The sequence below is a fragment of the Macaca nemestrina genome, chromosome 1, assembly GCF_043159975.1.
Source record: "Macaca nemestrina isolate mMacNem1 chromosome 1, mMacNem.hap1, whole genome shotgun sequence".
NCBI lineage: Eukaryota > Metazoa > Chordata > Mammalia > Primates > Cercopithecidae > Macaca > Macaca nemestrina.
Genome location: NC_092125.1, coordinates 143,952,902 through 143,976,102, shown reverse-complemented (window position 1 = coordinate 143,976,102; position 23,201 = coordinate 143,952,902). Strand labels below are relative to the sequence as shown.

The window sequence follows — 23,201 nt, the reverse complement described above, 5'->3', positions numbered from 1 at the left end:
AAGAAATATAAAAATTATCCTGGGGAGGGATGGGAACATATTATTTTAGGAAGAGCCATATAAATAAAATAATTTTTTTTTTTTTTTGAGAAGGAGTCTCGCTCTGTCGCTCAGGCTGGATGGAGTGCAGTGGTGTGATCTCGGCTCACTGCAAGCTCCACCTCCCGGGTTCACGCCATTCTCCTGCCTCAGCCTCCCGAGTAGCTGGGACTACAGGTGCCCACCACCACGCCTGGCTAATTTTTTGTATTTTTAGTGGAGACGGGGTTTCACTGTGTTAACCAGGATAGTAGTCTCGATCTCCTGACCTTGTGATCTGCCTGCCTTGGCCTCCCAAAGTGCTGGGATTACAGGCGTGAGCCACCACGCCTGGCCAACTTTACCAATATTCTTTACCAAAATATATATCTTTGAAAAGTAAAGTTATGTGGAATATGGATCTACTAAAATAGTTTTTGTAATAAGTTTTTTTTTTTTTCTGGTCTGGAGATGGCCACAGGACATTTGACTTGGTAGTTGATAAGTGTTAGGTGTTTCATGCTTTCATGCTTTTTTTTTTTTTTTTTTTTTTTTTTTTTTTTTTTTTTTTTTTTTGAGATGGAGCCTCACTCTGTCTCCCAGGCTAGAGTGCACTGGCACGATCCCGGCTCACTGCAACCTCTGACTTCCAGGTTCAAGCTATTCTCCTGCCTCAGCCACCTGAGTAGCTGGGATTATAGGTACACACTACCACATCTGGCTAAGTTTTGTATTTTTAGTAGAGATGAGGTTTTACCATGTTGGGTGGGCTGGTGTTAAACCTTTGATCTCAAGTGATCCACCCACCTCGGCCTCCCAAAATGTTGGGATTACAGGTGTAAGCCACCGCACCCAGCCTACAATAAGTATTTTAAATAAGGAAATGAATCCGAATGTCTGCAAAGGGTTACAGAAGCGGAGGTGTAATATTTTTCATTTTTAAAATTAGGATACCAGAATCTCTTGATTTAATTAAAAATATTATACTTCCAAAGACATTACTGATAAGATAAATTAAAATCCTTTGTAGTAAGTTGAAAATCAAGGTTGGAGGAAATATATTTATATTTCTAAAATAGAAAAATGTTTAGCTAGAAATAAAATTATGCTGATCAATCTTTAGCTCCCTATTTAAGACTTAGACAAAGGAACGGTGACCCTCTGCCTTAGTGGTTCTCAAAGTGTGGCCCATGGAAGCCTGGCAACTTAGACCTTTTTAAGGGACCCCGTGAAGTCAAAACTGTTTTGTAATGCTAAGGTGTTTTTTGCCTATTTCACTGATGGTACAAAAGCCATGGTTAGTAAGGCACCTTCACATTATTTAAGACAGAGGCACCCGACTGTACTGAAGGGATTGTGTTCTTTTTTTTTTTTTTTTTTTAAATTTATTTATTATTATTATACTTTAAGTTGTAGGGTACATGTGCATAACGTGCAGGTTTGTTACATATGTATACTTGTGCCATGTTGGTGTGCTGCACCCATCAACTCGTCATTTACATCAGGTATAACTCCCAATGCAATCCCTCCCCCCTCCCCCCTCCCCATGATAGGCCCCTGTGTGTGATGTTCCCCTTCCTGAGTCCAAGTGATCTCATTGTTCAGTTCCCACCTATGAGTGAGAACATGCGGTGTTTGGTTTTCTGTTCTTGTGATAGTTTGCTAAGAATGATGGTTTCCAGCTGCATCCATGTCCCTACAAAGGACACAAACTCATCCTTTTTGATGGCTGCATAGTATTCCATGGTGTATATGTGCCACATTTTCTTAATCCAGTCTGTCACTGATGGACATTTGGGTTGATTCCAAGTCTTTGCTATTGTGAATAGTGCCGCAATAAACATATGTGTGCATGTGTCTTTATAGCAGCATGATTTATAATCCTTTGGGTATATACCCAGTAATGGGATGGCTGGGTCATATGGTACATCTAGTTCTAGATCCTTGAGGAATCGCCATACTGTTTTCCATAATGGTTGAACTAGTTTACAATCCCACCAACAGTGTAAAAGTGTTCCTATTTCTCCACATCCTCTCCAGCACCTGTTGTTTCCTGACTTTTTAATGATCGCCATTCTAACTGGTGTGAGATGGTATCTCATTGTGGTTTTGATTTGCATTTCTCTGATGGCCAGTGATGATGAGCATTTTTTCATGTGTCTGTTGGCTGTATGCATGTCTTCTTTTGAGAAATGTCTGTTCATATCCTTTGCCCACTTTTTGATGGGGTTGTTTGTTTTTTTCTTGTAAATTTGTTTGAGTTCTTTGTAGGTTCTGGATATTAGCCCTTTGTCAGATGAGTAGATTGCAAAAATTTTCTCCCATTCTGTAGGTTGCCTGTTCACTATGATGGTAGTTTGTTTTGCTGTGCAGAAGCTTTTTAGTTTAATGAGATCCCATTTGTCAATTTTGGCTTTTGCTGCCGTTGCTTTTGGTGTTTTAGACATGAAGTCTTTGCCCATGCCTATGTCCTGAATGGTACTACCTAGGTTTTCCTCTAGGATTTTTATGGTATTAGGTCTAACATTTAAGTCTCTAATCCATCTTGAATTAATTTTCGTATAAGGAGTAAGGAAAGGATCCAGTTTCAGCTTTCTACTTATGGCTAGCCAATTTTCCCAGCACCATTTATTAAATAGGGAATCCTTTCCCCATTTCTTGTTTCTCTCAGGTTTGTCAAAGATCAGATGGCTGTAGATGTGTGGTATTATTTCTGAGGACTCTGTTCTGTTCCATTGGTCTATATCTCTGTTTTGGTACCAGTACCATGCTGTTTTGGTTACTGTAGCCTTGTAGTATAGTTTGAAGTCAGGTAGCGTGATGCCTCCAGCTTTGTTCTTTTGACTTAGGATTGTCTTGGAGATGTGGGCTCTTTTTTGGTTCCATATGAACTTTAACGCAGTTTTTTCCAATTCTGTGAAGAAACTCATTGGTAGCTTGATGGGGATGGCATTGAATCTATAAATTACCTTGGGCAGTATGGCCATTTTCACGATATTGATTCTTCCTATCCATGAGCATGGTATGTTCTTCCATTTGTTTGTGTCCTCTTTTATTTCACTGAGCAGTGGTTTGTAGTTCTCCTTGAAGAGGTCCTTTACATCCCTTGTAAGTTGGATTCCTAGGTATTTTATTCTCTTTGAAGCAATTGTGAATGGAAGTTCATTCCTGATTTGGCTCTCTGTTTGTCTGTTACTGGTGTATAAGAATGCTTGTGATTTTTGCACATTAATTTTGTATCCTGAGACTTTGCTGAAGTTGCTTATCAGCTTAAGGAGATTTTGGGCTGAGACAATGGGGTTTTTTAAATATACAATCATGTCATCTGCAAACAGGGACAGTTTGACTTCTTCTTTTCCTAACTGAATACCCTTGATTTCTTTCTCTTGCCTAATTGCCCTAGCCAGAACTTCCAACACTATGTTGAATAGGAGTGGTGAGAGAGGGCATCCCTGTCTTGTGCCAGTTTTCAAAGGGAATTTTTCCAGTTTTTGCCCATTCAGTATGATATTGGCTGTGGGTTTGTCATAGATAGCTCTTATTATTTTGAGGTACGTTCCATCAATACCGAATTTATTGAGCGTTTTTAGCATGAAGGGCTGTTGAATTTTGTCAAAAGCCTTTTCTGCATCTATTGAGATAATCATGTGGTTCTTGTCTTTGGTTCTGTTTATATGCTGGATTATGTTTATTGATTTGCGAATGTTGAACCAGCCTTGCATCCCAGGGATGAAGCCCATTGATCATGGTGGATAAGCTTTTTGATGTGTTGCTGAATCCGGTTTGCCAGTATTTTATTGAGGATTTTTGCATCGATGTTCATCAGGGATATTGGTCTAAAATTCTCTTTTTTTGTTGTGTCTCTGCCAGGCTTTGGTATCAGGATGATGTTGGCCTCATAAAATGAGTTAGGGAGGATTCCCTCTTTTTCTATTGATTGGAATAGTTTCAGAAGGAATCGTACCAACTCCTCCTTGTACCTCTGGTAGAATTCAGCTGTGAATCCATCTGGTCCTGGACTTTTTTTGGTTGGTAGGCTATTAATTATTGCCTCAATTTCAGAGCCTGCTATTGGTCTATTCAGGGATTCAACTTCTTCCTGGTTTAGTCTTGGAAGAGTGTAAGTGTCCAGGAAATTATCCATTTCTTCTAGATTTTCCAGTTTATTTGCATAGAGGTGTTTATAGTATTCTCTGATGGTAGTTTGTATTTCTGTGGGGTCGATGGTGATATCCCCTTTATCATTTTTAATTGCGTCGATTTGATTCTTCTCTCTTTTCTTCTTTATTAGTCTTGCTAGTGGTCTGTCAATTTTGTTGATCTTTTCAAAAAACCAACTCCTGGATTCATTGATTTTTTGGAGAGTTTTTTGTGTCTCTATCTCCTTCAGTTCTGCTCTGATCTTAGTTATTTCTAGCCTTCTGCTAGCTTTCGAATGTGTTTGCTCTTGCTTCTCTAGTTCTTTTAATTGCGATGTTAGAGTGTCAATTTTAGATCTTTCCTGCTTTCTCTTGTGGGCATTTAGTGCTATAAATTTCCCTCTACACACTGCTTTAAATGTGTCCCAGAGATTCTAGTATGTTGTATCTTTGTTCTCATTGGTTTCAAAGAACATCTTTATTTCTGCCTTCATTTCGTTATGTACCCAGTAGTCATTCAGGAGCAGGTTGTTCAGTTTCCATGTAGTTGAGCGGTTTTGATTGAGTTTCTTAGTCCTGAGTTCTAGTTTGATTGCACTGTGGTCTGAGAGACAGTTTGTTATAATTTCTGTTCTTGTACATTTGCTGAGGAGTGTTTTACTTCCAATTACGTGGTCGATTTTGGAGTAAGTACGATGTGGTGCTGAGAAGAATGTATATTCTGTTGATTTGGGGTGGAGAGTTCTATAGATGTCTATTAGGTCTGCTTGCTGCAGAGATGAGTTCAATTCCTGGATATCCTTATTAACTTTCTGTCTCGTTGATCTGTCTAATGTTGACAGTGGAGTGTTGAAGTCTCCCATTATTATTGTATGGGAGTCTAAGTCTCTTTGTAAGTCTCTAAGGACTTGCTTTATGAATCTGGGTGCTCCTGTATTGGGTGCATATATATTTAGGATAGTTAGCTCTTCCTGTTGAATTGATCCCTTTACCATTATGTAATGGCCTTCTTTGTCTCTTTTGATCTTTGATGGTTTAAAGTCTGTTTTATCAGAGACTAGTATTGCAACCCCCGCTTTTTTTTGTTCTCCATTTGCTTGGTAAATCTTCCTCCATCCCTTTATTTTGAGCCTATGTATGTCTCTGCGTGTGAGATGGGTCTCCTGAATACAGCAGACTGATGGGTCTTGACTCTTTATCCAGTTTTCCAGTCTGTGTCTTTTAATTGGAGCATTTAGTCCATTTACATTTAAGGTTAAGATTGTTATGTGTGAACTTGATCCTGCCATTATGATATTAACTGGTTATTTTGCTCGTTAGTTGATGCAGTTTCTTCCTAGCCTCGATGGTCTTTACATTTTGGCATGTTTTTGCAATGGCTGGTACCGGTTGTTCCTTTCCATGTTTAGTGCTTCCTTCAGGGTCTCTTGTAAGGCAGGCCTAGTGGTGACAAAATCTCTAAGCATTTGCTTATCTGTAAAGGATTTTATTTCTCCTTCACTTATGAAACTTAGTTTGGCTGGATATGAAATTCTGGGTTGAAAATTCTTTTCTTTAAGAATGTTGAATATTGGCCCCCACTCTCTTCTGGCTTGGAGAGTTTCTGCCGAGAGATCTGCTGTTAGTCTGATGGGCTTCCCTTTGTGGGTAACCCGACCTTTCTCTCTGGCTGCCCTTAAGATTTTTTCCTTCATTTCAACTTTGGTGAATCTGGCAATTATGTGTCTTGGAATTGCTCTTCTCGAGGAGTATCTTTGTGGCGTTCTCTGTATTTCCTGGATTTGAATGTTGGCCTGCCCTACTAGGTTGGGGAAGTTCTCCTGGATGATATCCTGAAGAGTGTTTTCCAACTTGGTTCCATTTTCCCCCTCACTTTCAGGCACCCCAATCAGACGTAGATTTGGTCTTTTTACATAATCCCATACTTCTTGCAGGCTTTGTTCATTTCTTTTTCTTCTTTTTTCTTTTGGTTTCTCTTCTCGCTTCATTTCATTCATTTGATCCTCAATCGCAGATACTCTTTCTTCCAGTTGATCGAGTCGGTTACTGAAGCTTGTGCATTTGTCACGTATTTCTCGTGTCATGGTTTTCATCTCTTTCATTTCGTTTATGACCTTCTCTGCATTAATTACTCTAGCCATCAATTCTTCCACTTTTTTTTCAAGATTTTTAGTTTCTTTGCGCTGGGTACGTAATTCCTCCTTTAGCTCTGAGAAATTTGATGGACTGAAGCCTTCTTCTCTCATCTCGTCAAAGTCATTCTCCGTCCAGCTTTGATCCGTTGCTGGCGATGAGCTGCGCTCCTTTGCCGGGGGAGATGTGCTCTTATTTTTTGAATTTCCAGCTTTTCTGCCCTGCTTTTTCCCCATCTTTGTGGTTTTATCTGCCTCTGGTCTTTGATGATGGTGACGTACTGATGGGGTTTTGGTGTAGGTGTCCTTCCTGTTTGATAGTTTTCCTTCTAACAGTCAGGACCCTCAGCTGTAGGTCTGTTGGAGATTGCTTGAGGTCCACTCCAGACCCTGTTTGCCTGGGTATCAGCAGCAGAGGCTGCAGAAGATAGAATATTTCTGAACAGCGAGTGTACCTGTCTGATTCTTGCTTTGGAAGCTTCCTCTCAGGTGTGTACTCCACCCTGTGAGGTGTGGGGTGTCAGACTGCCCCTAGTGGGGGATGTCTCCCAGTTAGGCTACTCAGGGGTCAGGGACCCACTTGAGCAGGGAGTCTGTCCCTTCTCAGATCTCAACCTCCGTGTTGGGAGATCCACTGCTCTCTTCAAAGCTGTCAGACAGAGTCGTTTGCGTCTGCAGAGGTTTCGGCTGCGTTTGTTATTGCCCTGTCCCCAGAGGTGGAGTCTACAGAGACAGGCAGGTTTCCTTGAGCTGCTGTGAGCTCCACCCAGTTCTAGCTTCCCAGCAGCTTTGTTTACCTACTTAAGCCTCAGCAATGGCGGGCGCCCCTCCCCCAGCCTCACTGCTGCCTTGCCGGTAGATCACAGACTGCTGTGCTAGCAATGAGGAAGGCTCCGTGGGTGTGGGACCCTCCTGGCCAGGTGTGGGATATGATCTCCTGGTGTGCCTGTTTGCTTAAAGCGCAGTATTGGGGTGGGAGTTACCCGATTTTCCAGGTGTTGTGTGTCTCAGTTCCCCTGGCTAGGAAAAGGGATTGCCTTCCCCCTTGCGCTTCCCAGGTGAGGCAATGCCTCGCCCTGCTTCAGCTCTCGCTGGTCGGGCTGCAGCAGCTGACCAGCACCGATCGTCCGGCACTCCCCAGTGAGATGAACCCAGTACCTCAGTTGAAAATGCAGAAATCACCCGTCTTCTGTGTCGCTCGCGCTGGGAGTTGGAGACTGGAGCTGTTCCTATTCGGCCATCTTGCTCCGCCCCCCCCCCCCCCCCCCCCCCCGTGGGATTGTGTTCTTCACTGGTAATACGTGCAATTAAAAAACTAGGTTCACTTACTGTCCTTATTGAGGCAGTAAAAATTATTGTTTTAATAACTCTCAACCTTTGACTGCATATTTTATTAATACATTATGTGATCAAATGGAAAGAATACATAAAGCACTTCTGCTGCATTCCAAAGTACAATGGTTGTCTCAAGAGAAAGCTCTTGTGTAATGGAGTTGAAAGTAGAATGAGCTACTTTATCACATCATACTACTTTTACTTGAATAAAACAACTGATTATTGAGACTTGAGTATGTGACATATATATCCTCAAAATGAATGAAGTGATCCTGACACTTCAAGGAGAACAACTAAAGTATTTGTTGACAGCAATAAAATTCAAACTTTCAAGTGATAATTAGAATTTTGGAAAACTTGTGGTCACCACCATGAGCTTGACAGCTTCCCAATACTTAAACATTTTTCTGATGATAGCAGTGGTGATATTAATGAATTTTTAAATATTATTACTAAAATACGTCTTAATATTTTGTTATGATGAAATGTGCCAACATTTGGAAGATCTGGATAACTCAGTGATCCAATGTTTTCCAAATTACCAATGCATGATGTTACAAAATCATCCATGTGTTACAAAATCATGCATGTGTAAAAAATCCATTCAAAGTACAAGATAGACTAATTAAAATTTTTTTTTTTTTTTTTTTTTTTTTTTTTTGAGATGGAGTCTCACTCTGTCACCAGGCTGGAGTCCAGTGGCATGATCTCGGCTCACTGCAACCTCTGCCTCCTGGGTTCAAGCGATTCTCCTGCCTCAGCCTCCCAAGTAGCTGGGATTACAAGTGCATGCCACCACGCCCAGCTAATTTTTGTATTTTTAGTAGAGTTGGGGTTTCACCATGTTGGCCAGGATGGTCTTGATCTCCTGACCTCGTGATCTACCAACCTTGGCCTCCCAAAGTGCTGGGATTACAGGCGAGCCACTGAGCCCGGCCACTAATTAATTCTAATATAATGAGGTTTAAAAAGTTGTTTGATATAGTTTCCAGTTTCCATATTGCAACTAAGTTAGTCAAGGTTTAGCATAGTATCAAAAATAAATATATACCATGATATAAAAAGGATACTCCTCCCTTTTCCAACCACATGTCTTTGTGAGGCCATGTTTGGTCCATACATTTCAGACAAAACAACGTATCATATCACAATAGATGGAAATTTCAGACAAAACAACATATCATAATAGATTGCAGAAGCAGATATGTCTTCTATTCAGCTGTCTTTTATATTAAGCCAGGCATTAAAGGGATTTGCAAAAATTTAGAACAATTTCATTGGTCTACTAATTTTGTTTTGGAAAATATGGTTCTTTTTCATGATGATATATGTTGATTAATGAGTTTACTTTTTAATAAATTACATATATTTTTAGTTTATTGGTTTTTCACTTCTAGGTGTGGCAAATATGTATAGGTGTAACCCATGTAAGCACTTTGGGGTTCTCCTCATTGTTGTAGAGCATGAGGGGTTCCTGAGACCAAACAGTTAAGAGAGCCACTGCTCTATATTGGTGCATTTTATTTCTGAAATTGTTGCTCACTTTTATAAATAAGTCCAACTTCCTCTATGATGTAAAGAAACTTATGGAGGAGACAACAACCAAATCTATCAAGGAACAATAGACTATAACACAGGTGGTTTGCTAATTATCCCTGCCACTGCAGCTGATTAGGGTCACCCCATATCTGAGTTGGATGAGCATTGCTTCATGAATAAACATCAGAATTTATTCAACAGACAGTTGTTCATAGCTTCTTGTTTTTCCAGCAGTATGGCAAGTAATGGGGATGCAAAATAGAGTAAGACAGTAGCTTCTGAAGTGGAACTTGGAAGTCAAGATGAGTTTATGCCATCTGTAACTGCCACTGAGACAACTGTGACTATCAAACATTTGGGCAGTGGGACTGTAATAATTTACTGAGAAAAAAAAAGAGGCCATTAAGTGTCAGGAAAATGGAAGTTCGGACTAGTCTGAAATTTTAATCACACTCGAAATATACAAAGTAATGTATTGAGCTTGTGCAGTTTGCCTGCAACATGTGTTTTAAGGAGACACATAGGCAGAACACGTAGATTCTACCTTCAAGAAACTTGTAGCCTAATGGTGGTAACAGAAGGGAGTTAAGAAAAGTTGTGTTTCAGTAAAATGAGGAAATTGTATTCTGCATAGATGTCAAGTAGGTAGGTCAGAGAGAAGAAAATCACCAGGCTGTTGAAATTTTCAACGTTGTGTTAACAGATTCAAAAAGAAGACAAATTATTGTTTAAGAAAAAGTCACAATGCAGCAAGACAGAATAGATAACATTGTAATTGTTGCCAAAGCTGTAATCAAAGAAGAGGCTTTGCTTTTATCTGGGACGTTTATTGTCTATCTAGCTCTTAATTCAGTATTAGGGAAGGAAGGTGAAATTTTTTTGGCCGTCCTTGGCCACCCTTATTCCTTGCCATGAGATAAAGAAAGAATATTTCTCCTCACAGTAGCAGGATAATTAACCTCAAGTCCTGGGTCACACCAAAGGCAGTGAGAATGAGTAAGAAAGGAGGGGGCAGATCAAGAAAAGAATGTGCCTCTTTTTCCCTTTTCCCAGAGCCTTGGGTGCACCCTATTCATTTATCTTCTGTCATTTGGTTAGAGATAGGAGTTTCCAGAGTAAACTGTTGTCTCAGAGGAGAAAATTAGGATAAGTTTGGGGTTCACAGTGAAATGTGAGAAGTACAGGAAACAGAGTAAAAAATCAAGATACAAGCATGGAGACAAAAAGGAAACAAGGAAGAAAAATCGAGGCCTCCTCAACCCACTACCATCAATAAGACCTTTCTTCTTAAAAGACAAGGACCACGTTGAAACACTGTTTTCCTTTCCCATGGAACGAGCAAAATGCTTTATAAATAGGGCTCAGTAAAGAATTAACACAAATGAATGCTAAAATTACACTTAAAAATAGTTTAAAGCAACAACAACAAAAAAATAGCTTAAAGCAATAACCCAAGATGGTAAGATAAATAGCAAAAACATTTCAAGGGATGAGCTCTACTCTTTCTGGCATCTTCATGTTCTGTTTAAGAGAAATGAGGGTCCAGGAAATAACTGGGACTTGGCAAGTGTCTGGCCATGTTCTTTCTGTCCCACCTGGTGCACAAAGGGAACCTTGTTATTGGACATGTGGGTCTCCTTATTTCCTCAACTGGTGGTTTTATTCAGTGGCTCATCAAAACATTGATGTGTCTTGACAGCTCTTGAACTAATTCAGACCTCTGCTGTGAGGAGTTGGAGCCACATTTGGTAACAATGCAGTATGTTGTACTTGAAGATAAATTAATTTACAAGTAATCTCTCCTTTCTCAGAAACATGATTCCCGTGACAGAATTCCGGCAGTTCTCTGAGCAGCAGCCTGCCTTCCGAGTGCTGAAGCCATGGTGGGATGTGTTTACCGATTACCTCTCGGTAGCCATGCTCATGATCGGCGTGTTTGGATGTACTTTACAGGTAGGTGCCTAGATCCCTGGCAAAATGGGGGCCAGAGCAAGACACAAGTCAATGAAACCTCTTTAGAGAGCTGGCTGTGTGATTTTTAACCGTGTAAGTATCAGTCACTGTTCTCTGTAGATGTATCTGTAATCATAGCAGATCACCTGAAACACCCGTTTACTGGGCTTTCCTAATAAGGTAAATATGGTACTTGAAAGATTTCAATGAGCCCAAAGAGCAATTGACTATAGTCAAGTAATGTCTGATGTCACTAACATCAAAGGGGGCCCCTTATCTTTCCAAACTGGCTTCACAGTGAAATGTAGCATATATCCAGCACCATTGATATTGCCAAAGTGGAACTTTTTTCTTTTCTTCATCCTTTACCCTTACCCCTAATAAGATTTTCTGAAAGAACTAACATTTTGATGAGATATGATTATTTTACTGAATGTTTAGTTCTGAATTTAAAAAGAACCCAATAAAAGTTTATATAGATGCCATCTATGTATGTATTGAATCTGGGTATTTTTTACATAGCTGCTATGTTCCAGGTACCATACTTTGAGGACATGGATACATATAAGTAGTTCATATCTAGGGGAGAAATAAATAAACTAGCAATCAAAATTACTTGTGTTATACTATGGTAGAGGTGTCCATGAGGCACTAAGGGAATGCTGAAGAGAAACCCTCACTTTGGTTTGGGAATAAAAGAAAAGGTGGTGGTTGAATTAAAACTTGGAAAACCAGCTGAAGTTAGTCAAGAACCTCTCCTTAGCTGAAAGTCAGAGGACACCAAGAGGAGAAAAGAAAGCTCTGAGTCATGGATGGGAGAAAGAACATGACATCTTTGGGAAGCTGTCAGTAGGACCGGCACATTCGGGGTGTCGATATGAGAGCTGAAGCCATGCTTGCAAGGAGAATCACCCAGGGAGAATGTGATGGGAAGGCAGTGTCAGTAGTAATGTTAAAGAGTAAATGGAGAAGAAAGTGGGGCCCTTGAAGAAGACTGAGAAGAGGCAGCCATAAGGACAGATGTAAACCAGGAGAGAGGCATAGGTCAGAAGCCAAAGGAAGCCATGGACAATGATGGCAGCCAACACAACTAACTCAGGGGCTAAGAAGGGAAAGTAGCAACTGCATCATTAGAAATCTTAGGTCAGTGGCTGGAAAAGTGGATGGAAATCAACGTATTATAGAAGCTATGGGGTAGATGTGATTTTTCAGGTAGATCAGCTGGAAAAGGAGGTATAGGGAGAGAGAGAAATCACTAGAAGTGGTACAGAGTGAAAATAAAGGACTTTTAAAAGTTGGCCTTAAAAATAGTAACACATACTGCTTCCTATGTGTCAGGAACTCTTTTGAACACTTTACATATATTTTAACAAATGTCATCCTCATGACAACTCGAAGATATAGGTTCTATTACTATCCTCACAAGTGAGACATCTGAGGCACAGAGAGGCTAAGGATCCTCCCAAGGTGAGTACTGAAGCCTTTATTCAGTCCAGGTGATTTGGTTCCAAAGTTCCTGCTCTTCGTTCCTCACACCATGCTGTCTTTTATTTGGTCACTGAAAATATCTTGCCCCCTCCCCTCCAACAAGGGTGCCAGTGAGATGTTATTGTCTTAAAAAAGGGGCATAAATTCATTCATAAAGAAAATAGTTGTTGAAGAACCTACTGTGTATCAGGCACTGTTCTACTAAGAATTGTCAATGAAGGAGAAAAAAGACAAAACTCCCAGCTTTATGAACTTTAAATTCTATGGGGAAAATAAGCAAAATAAGCAAAATCAATTAGTAAATATGTTAGTGGATAAAGACAATGGGAAAAAATAAAGCATGCAAAGATGGTAGAAGGTTACTACAGGTAAGATAGAAGCTGCAATCTTCAAATAGGATGGCCTGGGAAGGCCTCATTGGAAAGGTGACTTTTGGCCAAGAAATTAAAAGAGGTCCAGGAGCAGGCCAGGCAGATGTCCTGGAAGGAGGCTTCCAGGCAGAGGGAACAGCAAGAGCAAGAGGCGCATAGTGAACGGAAGGCACAGGACCCTTCCTTTGCTGCAGAAGAGTTGGATTTTATGATGTTCTCACATTCTCAGTTTTCTAGTTCTGTTTCCCTGGAGACCCGATAAAGGTCAAACGTTAACTGTGTTACTAGGCAACATTATGGCATAAATGACCACTCATTGGTCAACTGTATCTGGGCTGGAAGAGTGATAAATGCCTGGTAGGAAGCTGTATCATTGGACTTCTGTGACTGTGGTGAAACTTGTGATTCAGCATGCTCCTTGACACATCAAAGATTAATCTATTGAGTTACAGGAGATATTGGTTCCTTTGAGGCACAAGGCTTTTAAGCCAGGGTAAGTTCTGAACCTACCTAAAGTGGATCTCTTTTCCTTGCACTGGAGATGATATGGGGAGGAGAGGCTTGGGGAGGACAGCAGTGTGGACAGCTACATGGACAGTTGTGAAGATTTTCCTAAATGGGGAAAGACTGATGTTGCCTTGCTGGTGACTCTAATCTGTGTATTTCTAAAGTGATTCTGGTGCCAAATGAAGTTTATGGTAATCTTGTAAGTCTGAATGTTAAGGTGAACCTAGAAAGTCCCCTGGTGATGTTACAGGCCTGAAGCAGGATTACCTCTATAATGTTGAGGAAAATCCACGAGGCCAGTGTGCCAGAGAAATGTGAGTGAGGGGAAGAGCAGTGAAAGGTGAGGCCTGAGACGCAATGGGTGCCAGATCATGTAGGGCCTTCTAGGCCACTGGAGGGCTTGGCTTTGTTCTGAGTGAGTTAGAACATGTTTGGAGGAATAATGAGGAGAGGATTAGCATAATTTATGTTTTAACAAGACTACTACAGCTGTTGAGAATACACTGTAGGGGGTGAGGATGGAAGTGAGGGTGGTATTTGGAAGGCCAGTGCAATAATCCAGGCAAGAAATGAATTAAATGGTTTGAGTAGGGTGAAAGCAGGTGTTCTGCATGTATTTTGAAGGAAACCCCACCAAGATTTGCTGAAAGATTAAATGTGAAATACAAGAGAAAAAAAGAAATCCGCTGGGCGTGGTGGCTCATGCCTGTAATCCCAACACTTTTGGGAGACCGAGGTGGGTGGATCACCTGGGGTCAGGAGTTCAAAACCAGCCTGGCCAACATGGTGAAACCCCATCTCTACTAACAATACAAAAATTAGCCAGGCATGTTGGCATTGCACCTGTAATCCCAGCTACTCGGGAGACTGGGGCAGGAGAATCGCCTGAACCTGGGAGGCAGAGGTTGCAGTGAGCCAAGATTGCACCACTGCACTCCAGCCTGGGTGACAAAGCAAGACTCTGTCTCAAAAAAAAAAAAAAAAAGAAAGAAAGAAAAGAAAAGAAATCAAGGATGACTAAGATTTTTAGACCTCGGCAACTAGAAAAGTTTGTTTTTAAACATGTTAAATTTGTGATATATGTTAAACATCAACATGGAGATATTAAGTAATCAGTTGGATGTAAAACCCAGGAGTTTGGGGTTAGTGATGGTCAATTTCCTGAGGAAGGAGGTGAAGATCCAGGATCTAGGAGGAAGGATTACCCTTGATTTGGGTGAAGGAAGCATCTTCCACCAGAATGGGAATGATAGCTACAGATGCATTTTTATTTGTTAGGGAGACAGAAAGATGGGAGTCTGTGCCTTATGGCTTGTTGTTTCTCTGTGATGGAGAAAACAACATTTACTGAGAGATTGTGAGGGTGAGGGATGTAGCAGGAATTAGCAACAAGGAAGGTAGAAGAGCAGGGGTCTCAAGGAGAAGGTTAGATTTGGGGTGGCTAGTTTGGGAAATAGTAGAGGGAGGTGGCATAGATTAGCAGGAGCACTCTCAACCTGTCTTCACTACTGTGCCGTGGCTCACAGCGCTGCTGCAGGATCTGCCTAACAAGCACAGGGAATTGTTTCTCTTGTTTACATATTCCATGGCAACGCGAAGTGCAGAAAAGAGAAAGGACACAGAAAATCTTTTAGAATAAGTAGTTAACTTGCAATGAAATTAATGAAAAGAGTGTACTTATGAAAATGTCTATAATGAGCATCATTTAGGAGATGTGCCTGCAGTAAGTTCAGGAGGGGATTCAAGCACAAGCTAAACCTCTTTTCCTGTGTGCTGGTCAGAATCATCTTCCTGCAGCACAACCCCACAGTGTCTCTCTACAGTCCAGAAGCCTTTTCAGCTCCCCACTGACCAGCCTTCTCAGCACCACCACTGTTACCTCCCACAATTGGTGGCTCCTGCTCAGATAGGTTAACTAACTGAGGCCCTTCACACATAGGCCTCTTTCATCTCTTCAGCCGTTAAAGAGAAATCTGATGCCAGTTGACTGGGTACAGGAAGTGTTGTCTGAGATGACAGGGTTCTGAGAAAAAATGAGATGCCAAAAGAAATTTTGCATCAGAATATGAAGGCTACAGGGCACAGAATTCATATGGGGTGGTCTACTCAATTCAACAAACAATCCTGTGCATCAGCAATGTATCAGACACTGTGTGGGGTGCTAGATGCCAAACGAAAAACAGCACAGCCCATGCCTTCAGATTGCTAATAGTCTGAAGACCATAGAAACACATAAACAGTGTCTTCCAATGTGTAAGTGCCTTAATGGTGCCTCAAGAGCATCAAATATGATGTTGTCATTCAGTCACTGGAAGTTAGGGACTCAAGGAGAAGATAATTGAATGAAGTCTCAAAGAATGAGTATACAAAACCAAAATATATATTTTAATAAGAGGAATGAAGGGGAGAACTCAGTATTAACGGAATATTTAGTGTGATCATTTTACAAAGCCCTCATGGATTGGCACAGTGACTGGAAGGCCCAGATGGCATTTTTTGGAGAGGGTGGAATTAGGGATATTAAACATCCGGCAATCGGTAGGACATTCCCACACAACAGAATTGTTTTATCCAGAATGCTAAAAGCACATCCATGGAGTAACGCTGGCAAGAGAACCTGTGCTAGAATCTGTATGTACTTTATTTAGTTCCCAGAACAAACCTGTGAAAGCAGATTAGTCCCATTTTTCAGATGAGAATTCCAAAGTATAGAAGGTTAGATAACTTGTCCCAAAGCCAAGAGGGATGCAGCTGAGATTCCAATCTTAGGCTGATTCTCCAGGTGTGTGTCACCCCTGTGCACACTGCTATCACATATTATGGAACCATCACAATTGCACAGATTATGAGGGCAAGGTTTGGCTTATAAAACAGGATTTTCAGTGTAAAAGCAAGTACAAAATGATAAAAAGAGAAAATAGTTACAAAAAGCATCAATTTTATGAATTACAAATTAAAATTTTAAGGGGCATTCACTATATACCTGCTATTTAAAAAGAAAAATTTGCAATCTATAGTAAGCATTAACAAAACAAGAAAGAATTCATGTTATAAATTATTAAAGTAAAACTACCTAGGATCCATATAACAAAGTAATGTCCCGTAGGGGAAGAATTTAAGCTCTTATTTTAGCTGTGCTATGATAATCCACTAAAAATGGCTTAATGATTGATAACTCTAAACAACGGATTCTCTGTGAAGCTCAAGTTCCTTTCTCATTCCCAACGTGATGTTAAAATTGTTAAAATATATTTTTATGCCTTGATTTTCCCCTTGTAAAATGAAAGCACAATCATTCTTTCTGATCTTATTTACAAAGCAAGTTAACTCCTAGATTGGAATACATGAAAAGGCAAAATCTAAGGTGGAGTTAGAAGAACACTCTTCGATGACAAAATAGTAATCCAACAGCTTTTACAGTAACTGTTTTGTAAGTTACTTTTTTCATGTCAAGTTAACAGTTGATACCTGTTTACTCCTAAAAGATTGTATTCATATAGGTTTAACACTACTCAGCTTGGAAAATACTGGGGAATTAAGGTTATTATCTATCAAGGGAGTGTTGATTCTTTCTTGCCCTTATGTAAAGGGATTAGAACCAGCTCTCTTGCCTTACTTGTGTGACAAATATTTATTCATTTCTGAGCAAGTAGCTCTATTCAAGGCTGCCATGGAATAAGAGCATGTATAAAGAGCATTCCTTAGATTACATCAATCTACATAAGAACAAATATAAACTCACTGTAAGCCAGGAGAATGTAGGAGTATATGTGTCTGTCCTATTCCTGTACAGTCATACACCCTCAAGGACCAGTAGTGTAAACGCCCAACTTTGTGCTATAAACAACACTATTCAAAAACTCAGCACATTCAACAAAATAGACCAAATCCTGAGAGGTCAACACATTGCTTCCTGGAAAAATAAGATTGCTTTAGATCTCTGCTTAGTGACTCCAGGTTATCTTATTATGACCACATCCAAAACAGCCCATGGGCAGACCGTTACCAAATATAGAATTAGCAGTTAGAAACCAGAAACAGGAACTGGAAGATGCAAGCCCCCTGGAAGCCCTAGGGGACCTGCCTTGTGATTGTTACATAGAAAAGACATTTCCTGCTTTCTGAATTTGGAAGGGAAAAAAAAGAATTATTTCAATGACGAAGCCACCTATAAAAAAATCCTGCAAGATTTAACCCAATCACTGGGAGCAAAGTGGCCAGCAGGGTCACGCTATCAAAAAGGTTAGGACATGTGCGTTTGTTGGTTAGAGCTGATCCCCACTTTGATTTTTAGGGCATATTGAAATTAATTTCTACTTCTCTGATTTAGAGCCGTCAATGTCAGCTCCATGACAAATGACCTTCAGGTGAAAATGCTCACAGGCAGTTCACGGGAAGGTACAGGCAATCAGAATTACAGATTCCAGAATGATTTCAGAAGACTTCATTTTGCTAATGTGCCTGAATTCTTGCTTCTACTTCCCCCATGCAGTCATCTGCTGTATATCGTCTGGGATTTCTAGTAGATCTTTTTCTTTTGCCAAATTTGAATTTTATAGATAGAAGCCCAGAAATTCTTACTTAGAATCAGTAATACTGATTACATCAGAATACTGGTGAAATCACAGATAGAAGTGAAGGCTTAAAATTAAGACCTCATCTCGGATATATTCCTTTTATTTTATTTTATTTTATTTTATTTTATTTGAGACAGAGTCTCACTCTGTCACCCAGGCTGGAGTGCAGTGGCACAGTCTCGGCTCACTGCAACCTCTGCCTTCCAGGTTCAAGCAATTCTCATACCTCAGCCACCTGAGTAGCTGGGTTTACCAGCATGCACCACCACACCCAGCTAATTTTTGTATTTTTAGTGGAGACGGAGTTTCAAGATGTTGGCCAGGCTGGTCTCGAACTCCTGGCCTAGAGTGATCCACCCACCTCAGCCTTCCAAAGTGCTGGGATTACAGGCATGAGCCACTGCAACAGCCCAGTTGTATAAAGTTTCCATGTACCCACCTTACATCTCTGTTCTACTAGGGTCTTTGGGGAATATGAAACAAAAATTATTTAGATGGTGAAAATAATTGTGAAGAGCAACCTTTGTCATCTCTGTGGGGATGGTGGTGAATGCTGTGAAAGAAACACTATTTCAAAACCTCTGTTACATCTAGTATCAAAAATATGCCTTAGTTGGGACCTCCTTTTTATGGTGGTTTATTCGAACTGACACTTTCGGTCTTCCCTAGAATTTTACTTCTTGTCATCTATCACCTTGACAATTTTACGTGGACTGAATTCCTGGCCACAAGAATAACATAGGAGTGAGTGCCTTTCGCTTCACTGTCTTGGGTTTAAGATAGTTCATGAATCTAAATGCTCTTCTTAGATTATCTGATACCATCCAATGCCAGTCAGTGAATGGGGAATGTTTCCGTTTTTCTCATTGTTAGGTATTGTTATGATCTTGTTGCCTATTGATTGTTTAATAATACATCTTTTTCACCAAATAAGAAAGCACTGACAGAATATGAGGCTTTTTTCCTATGTAAAGCAGGTATCTACTATATATTTAGCCTCTGTTGTTGATCCTGTGTGTGAATCATTCAAAACTTCTGTTTAAAGGCCTATGTTAAATAAGTGCACTATGACATGGAGGCAGGTGGCCTTGTGTTTCTAATCAGGGCCTTTGACTTGGAGATGTTCCCCAGTCCTCTGATCATATCAGCAAACAGATCTACTGTACCACTTACTGCCCTTACTTTCTTCCTCTCAAAGTCTTCTCTCTTCACTGAGAGCACTGGTGGCATTCTGAACCACTCAGCAATATAGGGGCCCTGTGGTGAGGATTAGGCTAACATTGGGACTACATTTTAATTGTAGGTAAGTTTCTATGTTATATCTGGAGTCTCCTGTTTAATATAAACGGTGAATGCTGCTGCTTCTATGCTACCGATTTCCTTCGTAAAATCCTGCATTTTTGTTATGCCTATTTTACAATTCCTATTGTTTTGGAATAGCAAGTTTTCATACCGTGAAAAAACCTTAATCTATTAATATGATTTTGTGTCCACTTCTAAAAATATGAACTAAGATACTCCCAACTGGAAAGATACATACCAACTGAAGGATTTAACAAAAGAACAAGATACCATCCAAAATAGCAACAAAAGCTATTGGGTATCTAGGAATTAAGCTAACCAATAATACACAAGGCCTTCATAGAAAAGTTCTAAATGTCTAAGACATAAATGACATATAAGGCAATTTGAATGACTGGAAAGACATTTCATGTTCTTGAGCGGCACAGAATTGGTTTTACGAAAATGTCTAGTCTCCACAAATTTTTTCATAAATTCAATGCAATATTAATAAAATCCCAATTAGATTTTTTGAAAAATTTGATAAACTTAACATTTATATGAGGCATGCTCACTTATGGTGGTAGAGGGGAATAAGGTGGCATAAGAGGTGAAAGGAATGAGAGAGAAAAGTGGCGGGGAGCAGAGTGGTGGTGAGAAAGTGGGTTTTGCATCAACTGATGCTAATAACCCTTTGCATCGAGAAGCATGAATAAGTCAATCCTTTGTCCCTGAGGTTCCCCTCTCCCGATCTCACTCACACACACACACACACACACACACACACACGCACACACAATCACCCCTTTCTTCTAATTTTCTTTATAGAACATGTCAGATGTTCCATCCAAATATCATCCTTTTTTTTCCAATTATAATTGTTTTTTTAGATGGAGTCTCACTCTGTTGCCCAGGCTGGAGTGCAGTGGCATGATCTCAGCTCACTGCAACCTCCACCTCCCAGGTTCAAGCAATTCTCATGCCTTGGCCTCCGGATTAGCTGGGACTACAGGCACACACCACCACACCTGGCTAATTTTTGCATTTTTAGTAGAGATGGGGTTTCACTATGCTGGTCAGGCTGGTCTCAAACTCCTGACCTCAGGTGATCTGTCTCCCTCAGTTTCCCAAAATGCTGGGATTACAGACGTGAGCCACCTTGCCCACCCTCTAAATCTCTTTGCAAACATTTCAATTGTGTTTCACAAGTAGGAAATTCCTTAACTATAAAGTTCACAAATGAGACAATCATTAGCCTTAATATTTGTCATCCCTTTGTCTAAAAAACAAAAATCTAGTTGGAAGAATTACCTCTAACTTGTAGGAATATAAACTCCATAAGGCCAGGCAGGCCTCATCATTCAGGTTCGTTTCTGTATCCCCAGAACAGAAGTCAGTAGCAGGCACCATGTAAGTAAGTGCCCAAAAGAATGCATTTTGTGGAATGAAGGGATGAGTGAATGAAGAAGTGTAGATGACATGTTTTAGCCATGTGCTAATATATTGTGAACACCTGGTGTCCTTGAAAAGCAGCTGAGAACTTTCAATTACAGATGTAGAATACTACATTTATTTCTTGGCATTTTACCCCACAAGTTAAGAAGTTGTGACCAATAGAGGAGAGGGACCAAAAGACCTTGTATGAGGCCTGATTGAGGGCATGCTTATCTTCAAGTTGAGAAGATGGAAAGGGCATGAGAATGAGGACAGCAGACCCTGGAAGGGCCGCCATGTGAAACGTATAAATGGCTTCAACTTATCCCTGGGGTCTCACCTTGAAGACCAAATAGAATCAACAGAGAAGTTTTAGGATGGAATATTTTGGCTCATACAAACTCAAGCTTTTAAAAAGCTACGAACTTTCTGAGAATGTCACGTAGGTTGTAAGTTTCCTATTATTGGAGATACACTTCCAGAAATTGAATAACCTGGGTGGAGGGGAAGCTACAAGGAGAATCCATATGTCATGACATGAGAACCATTTGTTCTTTACATATAGTATTTCTAGGCAATGGAGTTAGGCAGTGATAAAAATGACAAAATGCCTGCCAACAAATAAACACATTTAAAATACTATGTCAGATAGAAATGCTTTGAAAAAGACAAAGCAGCGCAAGGAGAGAGTGTGCAGGGGGTCTCCCTCAAAATAGAGTAGCCAAGGAAGTCCTCTCTGAAAAGGTGAAGACTGAAAAGGCACAGAACAAACGGAACTGAGAGAGGGAGGCTACCTGCAGAAAGAATATTGCACACAGAGGGAGTAGAAGAGGCCAGTGTGGCAGGTACAGTGATAGCACAAGGGCAGTGGCCCCTTTCAGTTTTTTCTTATTTGGATCCACTTGGTAAGGCCTGAAACAAGCATTGACCCGAATCAAGACCTAGTCATCTAGTGTCCTAGAGTACTTGTACCCCCATGAATGTCAGGTGTCTTAGATGTATGCATCCAGCTTTACATCTGCCATCTCAGAGTTAGGACAAAGAATTTAATCCTATAGCCTCTTGGAAGCTGGGACCACATGAATTACCAAAACAGTTGTCATCACCCCTTGATTGGCACTTAATGAGAAACAGTGTATGGCAGAGAGTGTTAAGGGCATTATTTCATTGCTCCTATACGATTTCAAGTTGCTTACAGGCAAGATTCGTGTCCGATTCATTTTTCTACTTACCTGAGTGCCTTTGACCCAGCACAAACTCCAGAAATCTTTGGGTGACTGAATATATCAGTGCTTTAGCAGCTCTGAGAATTCACTACACTGTCTTACTAATAAAAACAATGATACAAAAATGCAGATTAGGATTGCATCATAAACTGGTGGAGGAAAGCTTTGTGTGGAGTATTTAATGAGGAGGTCAGAAAAATCCCGTTTCCTCCCCAAATTATAAAAAACAGCTAGTAAGGCTGGGCACAGTGACCTGTAATCCCAGCACTTTGGGGAGCCAAGGCAGATGGATCACCTGAGGTCAGCAGTTGGAAAACAGCCTGGCCAAGATGGCGACACCCCGTCTCTACCAAAATACAAAAAAATTAGCTGGGCATGGTGGCACGTGCCTGTAATCCCAGCTACTCCACAGGCTAAGGCACGAGAATCGCTTGAACCTGGGAGGCGGAGGTTGCAGTGAGCCGAGGTCATGCTCCTGCACTCCAGCATTGGCAATAGAGGGAGAACCCATCTTGGGAAAAAAAAAAAAAACAACAGCTGGTAACAAATGATCTTTCTTGAGTAGTGTGAGAGTTTTACTACAGCCTTCTTCAGAGCCCATTGGGAATGCTGGGGGCTTCATCAGGAGAATAATTAGCATAAACCCAATGCCAGAGAGAGAGGGCCTCATGTGTTAGAGTAACCAACTTGAAAAGAAAATTTTTTGATGATATAATGCAATAACATGCTAATAAGTGAGCAACAAATCATGATATATATTGTTATGTGCCCTCATAGGAAAACTACAGCTAAAGTTTGTGTAGAAAAAAAAAACGCCTGCTGTTATGCCAAAGAAACTTAAGAAATTGTAGAAATTGAGGTACCTTATTAGAGGAAGTTACAGAGTTATTTCAGTAATATTATGGGAATATGTTTTACAGAAATGAAAATTTGGCGGGGATTTTGCCATATGTGGTTGTTTTTATAATAAAATTGTTGATAATTGTCATGGTGAAAGCCAGGTTTTTCTTATCCAGGTGGTTGTCCATTCATACTGATGTGTGGAGAGGTGTATTGCCAGCATCCCAGTGGAGACCTTACTACTAGTTGTGATTAAGTTCTGTAGCAGTATTAGTACTTCACAGTACACCCATGGATTGGATTTTATGAGCTGCCCTGAGAGTCTAATAACCTTCATGGTATTTTGTAGAAAAGTGTTTTG

The 23,201-nt window shown here is 40.4% G+C and overlaps 1 protein-coding gene across 4 annotated transcripts in view; it reads left to right on the top strand.

Moving 5' to 3' along the window:
- LOC105482822 (leucine rich repeat containing 8 VRAC subunit C) overlaps positions 1-23,201 on the top strand; it is a 104,132-nt gene that overhangs the window by 54,464 nt on the left and 26,467 nt on the right. For 3 of the 4 annotated variants that reach the window (XM_011743173.3, XM_024793107.2, XM_011743171.3), the window contains one exon: positions 10,975-11,116. In XM_011743173.3, coding sequence (XP_011741475.1) covers positions 10,979-11,116 — 138 coding nt within the window. In that variant the 5' untranslated portion in view covers positions 10,975-10,978. The other variant, XM_011743174.3, reaches the window with a different exon arrangement.